The 13748-nt window shown below is 35.3% G+C and overlaps 2 protein-coding genes across 2 annotated transcripts; both read left to right on the top strand.

The window, feature by feature from the left end:
* The first annotated feature begins 1827 nt into the window (after positions 1–1827).
* LOC113272809 (L10-interacting MYB domain-containing protein-like) lies at positions 1828–7407 on the top strand. The gene is made up of 5 exons (XM_026522607.1): positions 1828–2053; positions 2154–2243; positions 6090–6163; positions 6297–6620; positions 6817–7407. The coding sequence occupies exons 1-5, from the start codon at positions 1828–1830 to the stop codon at positions 7273–7275; spliced, it is 1173 nt and encodes a 390-aa protein (XP_026378392.1). The 3' UTR covers positions 7276–7407.
* Positions 7408–9175: 1768 nt separating this feature from the next.
* Positions 9176–12436, top strand: LOC113272808. Its single transcript, XM_026522606.1, has 4 exons — positions 9176–9884; positions 10689–11078; positions 12062–12214; positions 12315–12436. The coding sequence occupies exons 1-4, from the start codon at positions 9176–9178 to the stop codon at positions 12434–12436; spliced, it is 1374 nt and encodes a 457-aa protein (XP_026378391.1).
* The last annotated feature ends 1312 nt before the right edge of the window (positions 12437–13748 follow it).

The following is a 13748-nucleotide window of genomic DNA, read 5'->3' as shown; positions in this document are numbered from 1 at the left end:
TATGCATCCTAAATCGATTTAAGAATCACTCATAAACCCTAAATATAGTAAAGACAAACGGTAATGATAAAAACTCCTAAAAGATTTAAATGACTAATAAAGCTTCACGCTAAAACATTGAATTCATCCTTAACCAATAAAAATTAGATACACATGTTTATAAAGAAAAAGAAGAAATATTTTTGTTTCTCCCTGAAGGGGTAAACCATAAAATATGGAATAAAAACCTTTCTCTCCTTTTTATTTTTCTGTATTTTTCTCTCTTCAAAAAGTGTACTCTCCCACTCCCAGCTACTGCTCCTTATATAGATTCCAAAGAAACCTACCGTGTAAGGAAATTCTTTATTTGATAAGGAAGTTAGGTCGGTTGACAATAGTTTTAAAGTTTATAAAGTAAGTACCCTTGCTACGGTGTGATACGGCCCAAACGTTAAACGAGTGAGCATCAGTTTTAACTCGCCACAACTTCCACGAAACCCCATGTGAGTAATACATCCCATTAATATCCTTATAACACACAAAATTGGATGGACCTCTGATTTGGGGAGTTCCTTTATATATCCCATAAAAATACTAACGATACTGTAAAGACCCTCAAGCTCGTCAATGCTATTAGATCAGTCAAGAGACGATTTAGCCATTAATGACTCGATTAATTAATATAAATTTTAATTAATATAAATTAATCTAACAACGATTTAGATACGAAAGTTATGTACAATTGACTACTCGAACGTGTCATTCGAATACCAAACAAAGAAAATATCATCGGATAAGTATGAAGGACAGACTAGTCATTTTGTAAACAAACCGCCTAGGCAGCCCTTATCCAGAGTGCTGGGTGTTCCAGTAGACATCTTTGGTCTTATCAACCCAAATCGAGAGAAGACTTTCATTTTCTCTTCTCTTCTTATTTCTTCTTCTCCTCTGTCACTCTTCTCTGCTCTTCTCTGCTCTTCTCTATTGGGAATTTGTGAGTCATGCTTAGGGGTTTGTTGATAGAAAATCGATCAATGAAAAAGAATCAACAAGGATGGAGGTGATGATGGTGTGTATTATGGAAGAGAACTGTTAGAGATTGAAGATATAAATCAGAAGAAATCAAGTTAGGTTAATTAGGTTGTTGATAGATGAAGAAACAAGGGTTGTGGTTTAATAGCAGTTCCGAAGTTGCTTTGGAGATGAATCGAATAATTAGGGTTTCTGAATTTGGTTTTGAGAATTCGATTAAGGATGAACAATAAGAAGTTAGAAGATGGGTTTGATTGAATTGAAGAGTTAAATGGATGTTATGAATTTGAATTGGGAATTAAGAATCATTCTAGGGTTCATCTGAGGGTTGATGGTGGTGGTACCGATTTAAGAGTTGATGCAGATTCAGAGAGTTGGAGATAATAAAAAGATGGAGCTAGAGTTATCATGACTGAGTATGGTCTCTGCTGAAGGTTGTGATGGATTACGTGAGTACAATCATTTTGGAGGTAATTGTTCTTCTGAATTATTTGGTGAAGTTATTTAGTCTTATTGATGAATATATATAGATGATGATTGAATTAAGGTCTGAGTTGGGTATGGAATGAGTTGGTTGTTATTTTGAGTTACTGGGAATTGTCTTATGTAGTGATTTAGGAATTGAGAGTTACAGGAGGTGGGTTTTATGAAGTTGAGATTTAGGTGAATGAATTAGGTTATGCATGAACTGTAATGGGAAAGAGAAGTTGAATTGCAGGTGGTAATGGGTTGGAATAGAAGTGTTGTTTAAATTCAGGGGATATGAATGAATAGGTTTGTTGTGTAGCTATGATGTTACAAATATGAAGACTGAAAATGGTTAAGCTAAGTTGTTATCAGTCTGAGCTGCAGGTATTGGTGTTTGTTTGTGAGATGAAGTTGAAATGTCAGGGCCAAGAAGTACTAAGAGTGTGTATGGATGGTGATGTTAGTTGTGATTCTGGTGGAACAGCAGATTCAGTTGTGCTGGTGGATTTGACTGAGTATAATGATGGTTCTAGTGTTGCAGTTATAAGACTAGTGGTGATGTCGCTGAATGAATGTTGTTTGACATGGAGCGTTAAGTTATGGTGTAGATTTTCTTGTGTAACCGAGGATTGTTATATGTTGGGTTGATGCAATAATTGAACTTTAAATATTAGTATTGTTGTGGATTACAATGAGGAAGAAAAGGTGTATGAAGTGGACAGGGGAATTGGAGTTAGTAATGGAACTGAGTTTGAGTCAGTTTGGTGGGTGTGTAGTTGTCATTGAGATATTGTAAGTGGTGATGTTGTAATTCATGGAAACAATCTGAGATGCGTAGTATCGATGAATGATTGTAGGGAATAGCTGATGATCCGGTGGAGGCTTGCTACTGCTTTTGCATGTAAGCTTTAATTACAGTTGTGTTGAAATTATATAATTCTGTTTTTGTGGATAGTTTGTGTAATGATCAAATGAATAGAATCAGGCTGGTTGTGTTCTTGTAGCTGCAATAGGACTAGACTGGTTAGTCATCCCTGTCAATCTAGCTGACTCAATCTGTTTAACTAACTTAGTGTATCTGAGTTAACTCAGTGACCAGACCTGACCAGGTTTGACTCAGTTGGCCATTTGACCATGACCTTGACTTGACTATTGATGTTAACTGTTAGTTAACTCCTTCTGACCAAACGTTAACCGTTAGTTGATTTAGATGGACTGGACCTTAGTTAATGGGCTGGTTTGGTGAACTTGGGCTTAAGGCTAGTTTACCTATGATTAATGATTTGGACTCTTTATAGTCCGAATTAGCCTTTGGTTTCTTCTACAAAGTTGTAGATAGTCATAAGACTTATTTGTTGGACTATACAACCAACCTAATTGAAATAGTAAACCTTTGATATGCTAAAGATGGATAATGAAAAGGTGTATAACCATAAATGGGCTTAGAACCGTCAGATAATTTACTTAGCCTATAACTAGAGAATTGTATGAAATTATGTTATGAGCCTTGTGTGAGCCTTTGGGATAATCTCTTAGAGTGCTTGTATGATTAACAATTAGTCCTTATTAACAACGATCGATTCAGAAGACGATCCAGTGGATCGTAGATCTCGAAGTAGGTGTGGCTTGTCATTAAAAGAGGTGGGAATTTACATTTAATTCTTTTGTGATTATTGTTTTCTTTTACAAAAGTTTATGTTTAACAAACTCAGGCATTGTATGATTGTGTATTCCATGCATTGTTTAGTTCTAAATTCCGAAAGTTTGTTAGTTCTTTTAATCTTTCCATTGCTTAGAAAGGAATTGTAAAACCAAATGCCTGAGTTTGTTAATTAAATCACTTCGGATATGTAAAACTTTCCATTACTTCTTTATAGGAGTTAAGTCCGTTACTACTTTTAATCTTTCTATTACTTCGGATATGATTCCTTGAAAGTTAAAAGTTTGTTAGTTAAATTTGAGGAGTTAAGTCCGTTAGTTGGTTAATTTCAGATATGTTTATTATGTTGTATATTTTATTTTTAAACCAAATGACTATTGTATATGTATCATTTGAGATGAGTTCTTGTCAATACTTCTTTATATAAAGGAGAATGATTATGCTGACGTGTCGAAACCAGGTTAAATATTACGTTTTCTCCCAAATAAGGAAGCCACGTAAGCATCACGTAAGCATCAATTAGAAAGTAAATAGTTTGTTTGCAGCTGACTCGGTGTCTGGATCTGAGTCAACCCCTGACTCGCACCGAGTCAGCATTCAGATCGTTTGTTTTCCACTTATTGTAACCCCTGAGTCGTGAGCTGACTCACTATCAACCTCTGACTCGTACGAATTTTCGAAAATACCCTTGTTGGGCATACAACTCGTTTCATTTCCTTTCTCTCTTTTTTTCTCTCGTTTCTTCCATCCATCGAGACCAGCGATGGAAAATGATGAAAAACCCGATCTGATGTCTCATTCATCCCCTTCTCAACAAATCTAATCATCTCCTTCATCGGTATCAACTAAAATCTCCATTGTTTCAACTCATCATCTCGTTTTAAAAGGGTCATCAACGTCAGGAAATAAAGAAGAGGGATTAAAGGTTTCAGAAGGTATAATAATTTTGTTCCATCTTGTTTCTTTTAGATCCAGGGGTTTCCTGTTATGATGGATTATATCTGGGTCTATTTTGTTTTGGGGTTAAACATTTGTTGATGTTTTGAGGTTAAACATTTGTGAATCCATTGTTCTGTATGTGTCAAGTTATTAAGAGATTATTCTGCTTTTGGGGTTAAACATTTGTAGATGTTTTTACAAGGTGAGAAGAAAAAACCCCTTTACTTTTCAAATCTAGGATTTTAATAATTTCTGTTTATTTTCGATGATTTTTTATTTTTTTTTGGAGATTTCTTTCTCTGCGTGGTATTGAAATTGCTGATTTCTACTTCTGATCCTTGCAATTATTGATTTCTTTAAAACAATGAGTTTTGTGTAGCATTTATAAACCCTAATTCACCTTCTACTTTTCTGATCTTTTTCACAGCAGTTAAGATCTAGGATACCACCACTGCTGCTCAATTTCAGGTGATTCAATGTCCCCAATTATTCTTTTGTTGAAGATTTAGATAGTTTCGAGACTTTTTTATTGATTTTTTACATTTCAATGGTCTGTGTTGCATGTGGATTCTTAGTTTGCATGACAATTTGGAAATTCTTGGTAACTTGTCATTTGGAAATTACTTCAAAACTCAATCTAGAGAATCTTAGATTGTTGAGATTCGTAGTTCCATCCGCAGATTGGTAACATGAAGTTAAAATTAAGAATCTCACTTCATTGTGCCTGTGATATCATGTTTGGAAGGAAGGAATTGTTTCCGTTAATTGTGCCGATTAGCTCGATTATGCCAATAATAATTTGTAAATTGGGATTCTGTTGAATTTAGAAGCAACTTAGGATCCATTTTATAGGCACACGTTGAATGTTTGGCTTTTAATTTTAAAAAACTGCCCATTGAAATCATACAGTGCTTTGTAGAAGCCCACGGGGTTTATCGAGTACTTGTGCAATAGCATAGTGGATTAAAGATTTTTATTTGTATATGTGGTTATGGTTGAAATGGTGTTTGCAATAGAATTTTTGGGTGTCATAGTATTAGTGTGGCCTAAGCAAAGTCTAAGGTCTGATTGTAATGGAAACAAGATAGGGATATATGTCAGATTTTGGCAACTAAAGTCGAATCATTAATGGTGTATGTAATGGAAACAAGATATGGATATTGTCTGACTTTGACAACTAAAGTCGAATCATAAATGGTATATATGGGGTTGGTCCTGCTACATGTTCCAAAGCGTATGTCGCTGAAACTGGTGGTTTAAGTTTTCCTCTTGTTAATTTTGTATGAGATCAGTTCATATCTTCCTTAGTGTATGTAGACCTGGTATACTTATTTAGATGATATTTCAGTGATATTAGTTAGATTTATAAGTGGTGTACTTATTGGTATACATGACACTCTTCCTTGCTAGTATATGTCAATACATTAGGGAGTAGTCGTCTTCCATGATTTTTGTCATTCTTTGAATACCTTAGTACCTCCCTCATATTTGTATCTTGCATAATCACATTGTTTATCTCGTCTGGTAGCATTACTGTTTTGATATCGGTATGATTTTTTATTGGGTATGAGTTTTCACATTGTTTATAATTCTCCACATCATAGCTTGCTTGCTGGACCAAAGTGCATCAATACTTTTCTTTTAAGAGCCAAAGTGCATCAATCCTTTACGTTTGCATAGGCCATTATCATTTGAATTTTCGTGGTCCAGGGCAAGTAGATGGTTGTGATCATAGTCGACAAGATGTTAGCTGATGCATAAACATAGATGACCTATAGTGGTCATACCAAACCAGTATTTTCAATCTAGAGAATTCATTATCACTTAAGCACATAGCAGTAGTATCCCTAGTTGTCTCTGAGTTTGAATCTGACATCAACAACGGACATTTTTAATTCCGTTAGTTGACATATTGATTTATGGTTTAGCTTTAACTAATTATATTTAATAATGTTAATTACTGAGTTAGTGTTTATTGTTTATAAATAAATGTTGTTTGGATGCATTGCAGGGATAGTTCGCATACAACCTTATATATTAGCTCAGTACGCAGACATTTGTTGCCATCACTGGATCCTAAAGCAGGTATTTTCTGCTCGGCCTTTCTCCCGTTACATATAAAATAACAATGTACATACTCTGTTTACTTTCTCAATAGCTAGCACACTCTCATCTGTTTCAAATTACCCACGTCTTGTATTGTTTTACTTTATGCTAGTTCTCTATGGAGAAAAAAGAAGATGAAAAAGCAAATAAGATAACTTTTAGGAGCGTTCCAGAATTTAGAGGGTTATTGGCACAAGCTACTGAGCATGGGTTTTCTGGAACTTCTTTGAAGAAAACTTCGTGGGGAAATTTGTGCAAATTCTTTTCTGAGAAGTATGACTGCACTATCACCCAAAAGAAATTGAGAAACCACTGGGATTACTTGCGCACCCAATATGTCACTTGGTCTCGTCTCTTAGCAAGAACCGGGCATGGGTACAACGCGGAGACGAACACTTTTGATTGGAGTGAAGAACAATGGTCTGAATTAGACAAGGTAAGAGACTGTTTCAGTTTTTTAAGTCCCTCTACTTAGATATCTTCTGTATTCAGAAAATTTTATTTAAGCTCAATAAGGTTCAGGCACAATGTGCCTTGATAATATCATTCTTTGAAGCTCAATAAGGTTCATGCCAAGCTTGTTTGATCACCAATAATGAACCAATAGTGATTTTACTTTCTAATTAATGCAGACAATCAAAAACGCCAGTCAATTCAAGAATAAGGGACTGGAAGATGCAGAGAAGTTGCAGAATTTATTTGATGGGAAGTTCTCTACCGGAGTTAATAGGGATACGCCTAGAAGAATGGAACCTCCTTGTTCAGCTGGAACTTCTACAACTAATGGATCTGATTCCCGAACAAGTCTTGGAAAAGAACAAAATCATGAGGATGATAACGAGGTTGATTCTAGTCTCAATGAAAAGGGGAGTGGAAGGAAAATAAAGAAGGAAATGGACGAAGCCTCAAGTGATTTATTAACTGAAAAAGTTTGTTCTATTGTCACATCAATGGAGGCTCATCTTCAACATAAAAAACTTTCTCTAGAAAAGGATAACGCAACAGAATTCATGAAAGCTCTGGATAATCTACTTGAGGATGATTGCATCACAATGGATGAGTATTTGAGCATTAGTCTAAAAGCTTCATAGATGCCTGGTTGGCAGAAATTGTTTGTCAGTTTGAAAAGCGATGAGCGTCGTGTTGCCTTTGCACACAAAATTTTAGAAGAACGTTGAAATTCATGAATTAGGAAATAGTCAGAGATGTTATGAGTTGCTAAACAGTAGAATTTGTGTTGAATGTTGAATGACTGAATTACTTAATCGGGTTTTAATTTGTGTTGAATGACTGAATTAGTATTTGTTGAAGTTAATGAATGAATCAGTATTGAAGTTATGTTTCCATTTCTTTAAGAATATTTGCTTGTTGTTTATATTTAATTGCTTGCTGGTTATGTTTAATATGTCAGTGTGCTGTAAAAATTTTCTTTCATTACGTTGCAGATTGAGAAGGCTACAAGGAAGGGGGTTTTATGTAGAGAAGGGAAGCACCTAAATACAGGCAAGTACTTATATATGATGTCTCCATTCATCTGACAGTAGTTTCTTATGATGTCTCCGTTCATCTTGATTTGTAAGCTGTAATTGTGTGAAGTTTGAACTACGAGTTTGGTCTCTGGGAGGAGCTGTTACTCCAGCTGTGACGGTTCACTAATGCCCATAGTTATTCTTAGGAAGTTCTTTTTGTTTATTTGAAGTTTTACATTTGCTATTATAGACATGACAATACGATAACACATGACACGATAGTAAAAGTAGTCATTTAATAATTTTATCAAGTGTAGTTAACATGAATAAAACTTCTATGTTTGCAATACATGCTGAGAGCAAAAAATTGATGACCAACTGATTTTCCACCCTTGAGAATTGAAATGCATTTCGGTATTTTGGTTAATGGGGAAGTTACGTAAGAGAGAGAGAGAGCACTTGTGGCACACACTCTAGTTTATAATTTTTTACTTTAGGAAGTTTCAGTTAGCTAAAGGATGGTTCTCTAGTTTTACCCTCCTTAGGGCTTGATCAGTGAAAGCGATTTATACATAATTGGAGAAGGTTTTTTGTACTGCGAGGTTGAGGCAAGTTTGTTCGTTCTCTTAGTTTCGGATAGATGTAAAAGTGGAAATTAAATATCTCGTGAACCCTGTTCATGCTTGAATTTAAATTTTATTGGTTGTTTGTTGTGTGATTGAAACTGCTATGGTTAAATTTTTATTTGTGTGGCTTATGCATGAATTTTTGTATTGTACAGTGTGCTCTAATTATTAAATTGATAAATCTGATGATGTGAATGCATAGGGTTATTTCGGTATGGAACATGGTAATTAAGTAGGGTAGCATGTTTAAGTTAGATTTTCAATTTTCATAGCTCATAATGTAGTAAATTCCCATTGGATTAGCCTTCAAATCTAGGCATTAGGTAGCACAATTATCACACATCCGAATAGGTGCCCCGATGGAATTGACGTGATGGCTAAAGGCGGGGATAATGGTTCAAATTTCATGAGTTTTATGAATATTATTAGTCAGAAAGCACCGAGTCAAATATGTCGTGATGGTAAAACCAAGTGCTTGGATATGGATCGTAAATTTTAATGTTTAGTGGAGATGGCTAAATTTTTAGACTAGTACGTGGTTAGAGTACTATGTTTACCTGTTAGTGGAGATTTAAGATGAAATGAGTTTAACTTTGATAGGTTCCCTGGCCATGAGATTGGTAGTGGAATTTCTAGTATATACTGCATATTTGTGTATTTGATTTATACAATTGTTTAGGTGATGTGATTCAATGGAGAAGTCTTATTTTGATTAATATTATGACATCTGGCTTTTGCAGACTCCCAAAAGAGGTGTTAAGACCCCTGTAGCCGCCAAGAAAAAGACGGTAAATTTTGGTTCGTTTTTTTTCTTATGTGGTTGTGTAATGCCTTCCTCTATTTTTCAGAGGCTTACTACTTCATAATGCTTCCATCTACTTGTTGTTTTCAGAAAAATGAAGACCTTACTATCTCAACTGGTAGCATTATGTTTGTTAGTGAAGCAACTTAAAAAGGCTAAGCGGCGTGTACGCCCGAAGTACAAGAAGTCAATTTTAACGGGAAAGGCTTTCACCCAAGATCTGTTAGAAGGAAATCCGAGGAATATGTACAACCTATTGAGAATGACTAAGGCTCCTTTTATTCAATTATGCAATGAATTCCGAGCCAAAGGACTTTTAGAGGATAGCAAGTATTTAGAAGTAGAGGAGAAGATGGCAATGTTTCTATACACAATCGGGCACAATTGTAGGAATCGTGTAATTTTATATCACTTTCAACATTCAGGTGAAACAGTTAGTAAGTATTTTCATGAAGTGTTGACTGCTATGAAGAAATGGTCTGCTGAAGTCCTAGTTCCTCCACCAAATGTATTTGATAAGCCAGCGATAACTAAAAGGAATAAACGTCTTAGAGAAGGTGCTTTCAAAGGTGCTGTTGGTGCATTGGATGGCACTCTAATTAGTGCCAGCATTCCAGTCGAGAAGCAAACACCGTATAGAGGAAGGGGAAGAGGAGAATGTAGCCAAAACGTGCTTGCAATATGTGATTGGGATATGTACTTTTTGTATGTAGTGGTTGGATGGGAAGGCACTGCTCATGACTCGAGAGTGTTGACCGAGGCAGTGCGTGATCCATCTTTCAAGTTTCCTCTACCTCCACCAGGTAATATCTCTATTTTAAGTCCAATTTTTCTGCATTGGGTTTGTTTTCTTTACTCAGTTTTATTTAGATTCTTGTGCACTGCGTTCTTATATATTTGAATTGTAGGAAAAATAAACTGTGCTGCCATTATAACATTCAGTCCAAGTATTTTCCATCTTAGGTTGTGTGCAGTGTTCATCAATTGATCACAATATCGAACTCTACTTAGATTATTTCAGGCCACCCCTGCGCCTGTTGGGATGGGGAATCTGTTCTTTGAACCACCTGTTAAACTACCCACCAAACTTACCAGTGTTAGAATATATGATGTTGTAGTTAAAGTGTAAGCTTTCTCAGATCTGCATTTCTGCAAGGGATAAAGTAGAGATGCCTGATGTGGATTTCTTTGTTTGTCTTCCGCTTTTTTTTATTTTAGCTATCTTCTTTGTAGTCTTTTGGCTATCAATTAATAAAGTTTTTGAATTAGCAAAAACAAAAGAACCCTCATTTCATAGAAAGGTGAATAAGGCTTTTGTCAAAATTGTCTACAAAGAGGGCAACTAGGATTTATTGTTGGTAATATCCCCTAAGCACAGTTTCATCTGAATGTTTGTATTCTTGGTTATAAAGAAATAAGATATACATACCCAGTCTCTCATCATTCATCATTCATTGTGCCCTTTGCTAATCATTTTGGTTTCATCCTCTGTTAGGCTCCATGAGCTGTGTAGTTTATTTTGATTATATTGGCTTGTCATTTAGTAACCAGTACTACTTAATAATGTTTTTGTTCAACTTCATAATGTTTTTGTTGAAAATTTGCAGAAAAATACTATCTATGTGATGCTGCGTACTCTCATACACAGGGGTTTATGTGTCCGTATCGCAACATAAGGTATTGGATAGGTGATTATCAAAGAGTACCTCCAACAGAAAAAGAGGAGAAGTTTAATCAAGCCCATGCTCGATTGAGGAATGTGATTGAGAGATCATTCGGGGTATTGAAAGTAAGATTTCCCGTCTTAAGTAAAATGCCTTCTTACTCATTTGAGACTCAAAGAGATATCGTCATTGCTTGCATGTCAATACATAACTTTTTACGTCGTAATGCATTGGATGATTGGCTATTTAAAGAATATGAGAATGAGACATTTGATATGAATGAGACACAGGTGGAAGTCGAAGTGGAAGCGGAAACGGAAGAAAATGCACCTCGTCTGTTTGGACGACAAGAGCAGATATATATGAACAACTTACGTGATGAGATAGCTAGCCTCCTTTAGATTTTGTTGCTTCTGCTTCTTTTATGTTTGTAGGAATGAAGTCTTTATATTTTATTGTTTGGTAATGTTTAATTCCATCAAAAAGAGAAGTTGTTTAGACTGGTAGTGAACAATTTGTGATGTTACATAAAACTTCTGTTACATAAAAAATCCGAGCAATTAACTTCTGTGTAATTTATTTTGAGAAGTTTAAGCCAATGTAATTTATTAAATTGAAATCTAATATAATTAACTTCTGTTTAGAGAAGTTGTTTTATGGAATTAAAAATCTCATATAGCTAAAGTTTGCTCATGGGTTGAAGTTTTAGGTTGTTAGACTAGTAGTGAACAAGTTGTTTGAAATGTGCACAAGGGAATTTTCTGTCCAAAAAAATCCACTCAGCTGAGTCAGATCTGACTCACAAAACAAACATATTTTCTGACTCAGACCTTAGTGAGTCAGATCCAGATGAGTCAGGTGATTTCGCTCAGATCCAGACGACTCAGATCCAGACGACTCAGATGAGTCAGCTGCAAACAAACACCACCTTAGTCTTCTTGATGAATATATATAGATGATGATTGAATTAAGGTCTGAGTTGGGTATGGAATGAGTTGGTTGTTATTTTGAGTTACTGGGAATTGTCTTATGTAGTGATTTAGGAATTGAGAGTTACAGGAGGTGGGTTTTATGAAGTTGAGATTTAGGTGAATGAATTAGGTTATGCATGAACTGTAATGGGAAAGAGAAGTTGAATTGCAGGTGGTAATGGGTTGGAATAGAAGTGTGGTTTAAATTCAGGGGATATGAATGAATAGGTTTGTTGTGTAGCTATGATGTTACAAATATGAAGACTGAAAATGGTTAAGCTAAGTTGTTATCAGTCTGAGCTGCAGGTATTGGTGTTTGTTTGTGAGATGAAGTTGAAATGTCAGGGCCAAGAAGTACTAAGAGTATGTGTATGGATGGTGATGTTAGTTGTGATTCTGGTGGAACAGCAGATTCAGTTGTGCTGGTGGATTTGACTGAGTATAATGATGGTTCTAGTGTTGCAGTTATAAGACTAGTGGTGATGTCGCTGAATGAATGTTGTTTGACATGGAGCGTTAAGTTATGGTGTAGATTTTCTTGTGTAACCGAGGATTGTTATATGTTGGGTTGATGGAATAATTGAACTTTAAATATTAGTATTGTTGTGGATTACAATGAGGAAGAAAAGGTGTATGAAGTGGACAGGGGAATTGGAGTTAGTAATGGAACTGAGTTTGAGTCAGTTTGGTGGGCGTGTAGTTGTCATTGAGATATTGTAAGTGGTGATGTTGTAATTCATGGAAACAATCTGAGATGTGTAGTATCGATGAATGATTGTAGGAAATAGCTAATAGATCCGGTGGAGGCTTGCTACTGCTTTTGCATGTAAGCTTTAGTTACAGTTGTGTTGAAATTATATAATTCTGTTATTGTGGATAGTTTGTGTAATGATCAAATGAATAGAATCAGGCTGGTTGTGTTCTTGTAGCTGCAATAGGACTAGACTGGTTAGTCATCCCTGTCAATCTAGCTGACTCAATCTGTTTAACTAACTTAGTGTATCTGAGTTAACTCAGTGACCAGACCTGACCAGGTTTGACTCAGTTGGCCATTTGACCATGACCTTGACTTGACTATTGATGTTAACTGTTAGTTAACTCCTTCTGACCAAACGTTAACCGTTAGTTGACTTAGATGGACTGGACCTTAGTTAATGGGCTGGTTTGGTGAACTTGGGCTTAAGGCTAGTTTACCTATGATTAATGATTTGGACTCTTTATAGTCCGAATTAGCCTTTGGTTTCTTCTACAAAGTTGTAGATAGTCATAAGACTTATTTTTTGGACTATACAACCAACCTAATTGAAATAGTAAACCTTTGATATGCTAAAGATAGATAGTGAAAAGGTGTATAACCATAAATGGGCTTAGAACCGTTAGATAGTTCACTTAGCCTATAAATAGAGAATTGTATGAAATTATGTTATGAGCCTTGTGTGAGCCTTGGGATAATCTCTTAGAGTGCTTGTATGATTAACAATTAGTCCTTATTAACAACGATCGATTCAGAGGACGATCCAGTGGATCGTAGATCTCGAAGTAGGCGTGGTTTGTCATTAAAAGATGTGGGAATTTACATTTAATTCTTTTGTGATTATTGTTTTCTTTTACAAAAGTTTATGTTTAACAAACTCAGGCATTGTATGATTGTGTATTCCATGCATTGTTTAGTTCTAAATTCCGAAAGTTTGTTAGTTCTTTTAATCTTTCCATTGCTTAGAAAGGAATTGTAAAACCAAATGCCTGAGTTTGTTAATTAAATCATTTCGGATATGTAAAACTTTCCATTACTTCTTTATAGGAGTTAAGTCCGTTACTACTTTTAATCTTTCTATTACCTCGGATATGATTCCTTCAATGTTAAAAGTTTGTTAGTTAAATTTGAGGAGTTAAGTCCGTTAGTTGGTTAATTTCGGATATGTTTATTATGTTGTATATTTTATTTTTAAACCAAATGACTATTGTATATGTATCATTTGAGATGAGTTCTTGTCAATACTTCTTTATATAAAGGAGAATGATTATGCTGACG

This window comes from Papaver somniferum, chromosome 4 (assembly GCF_003573695.1).
Source record: "Papaver somniferum cultivar HN1 chromosome 4, ASM357369v1, whole genome shotgun sequence".
Lineage (NCBI taxonomy): Eukaryota > Viridiplantae > Streptophyta > Magnoliopsida > Ranunculales > Papaveraceae > Papaver > Papaver somniferum.
The sequence above is the reverse complement of the archived record's forward strand: the minus strand, read 5'-3'. Positions and strand labels throughout refer to the sequence as shown.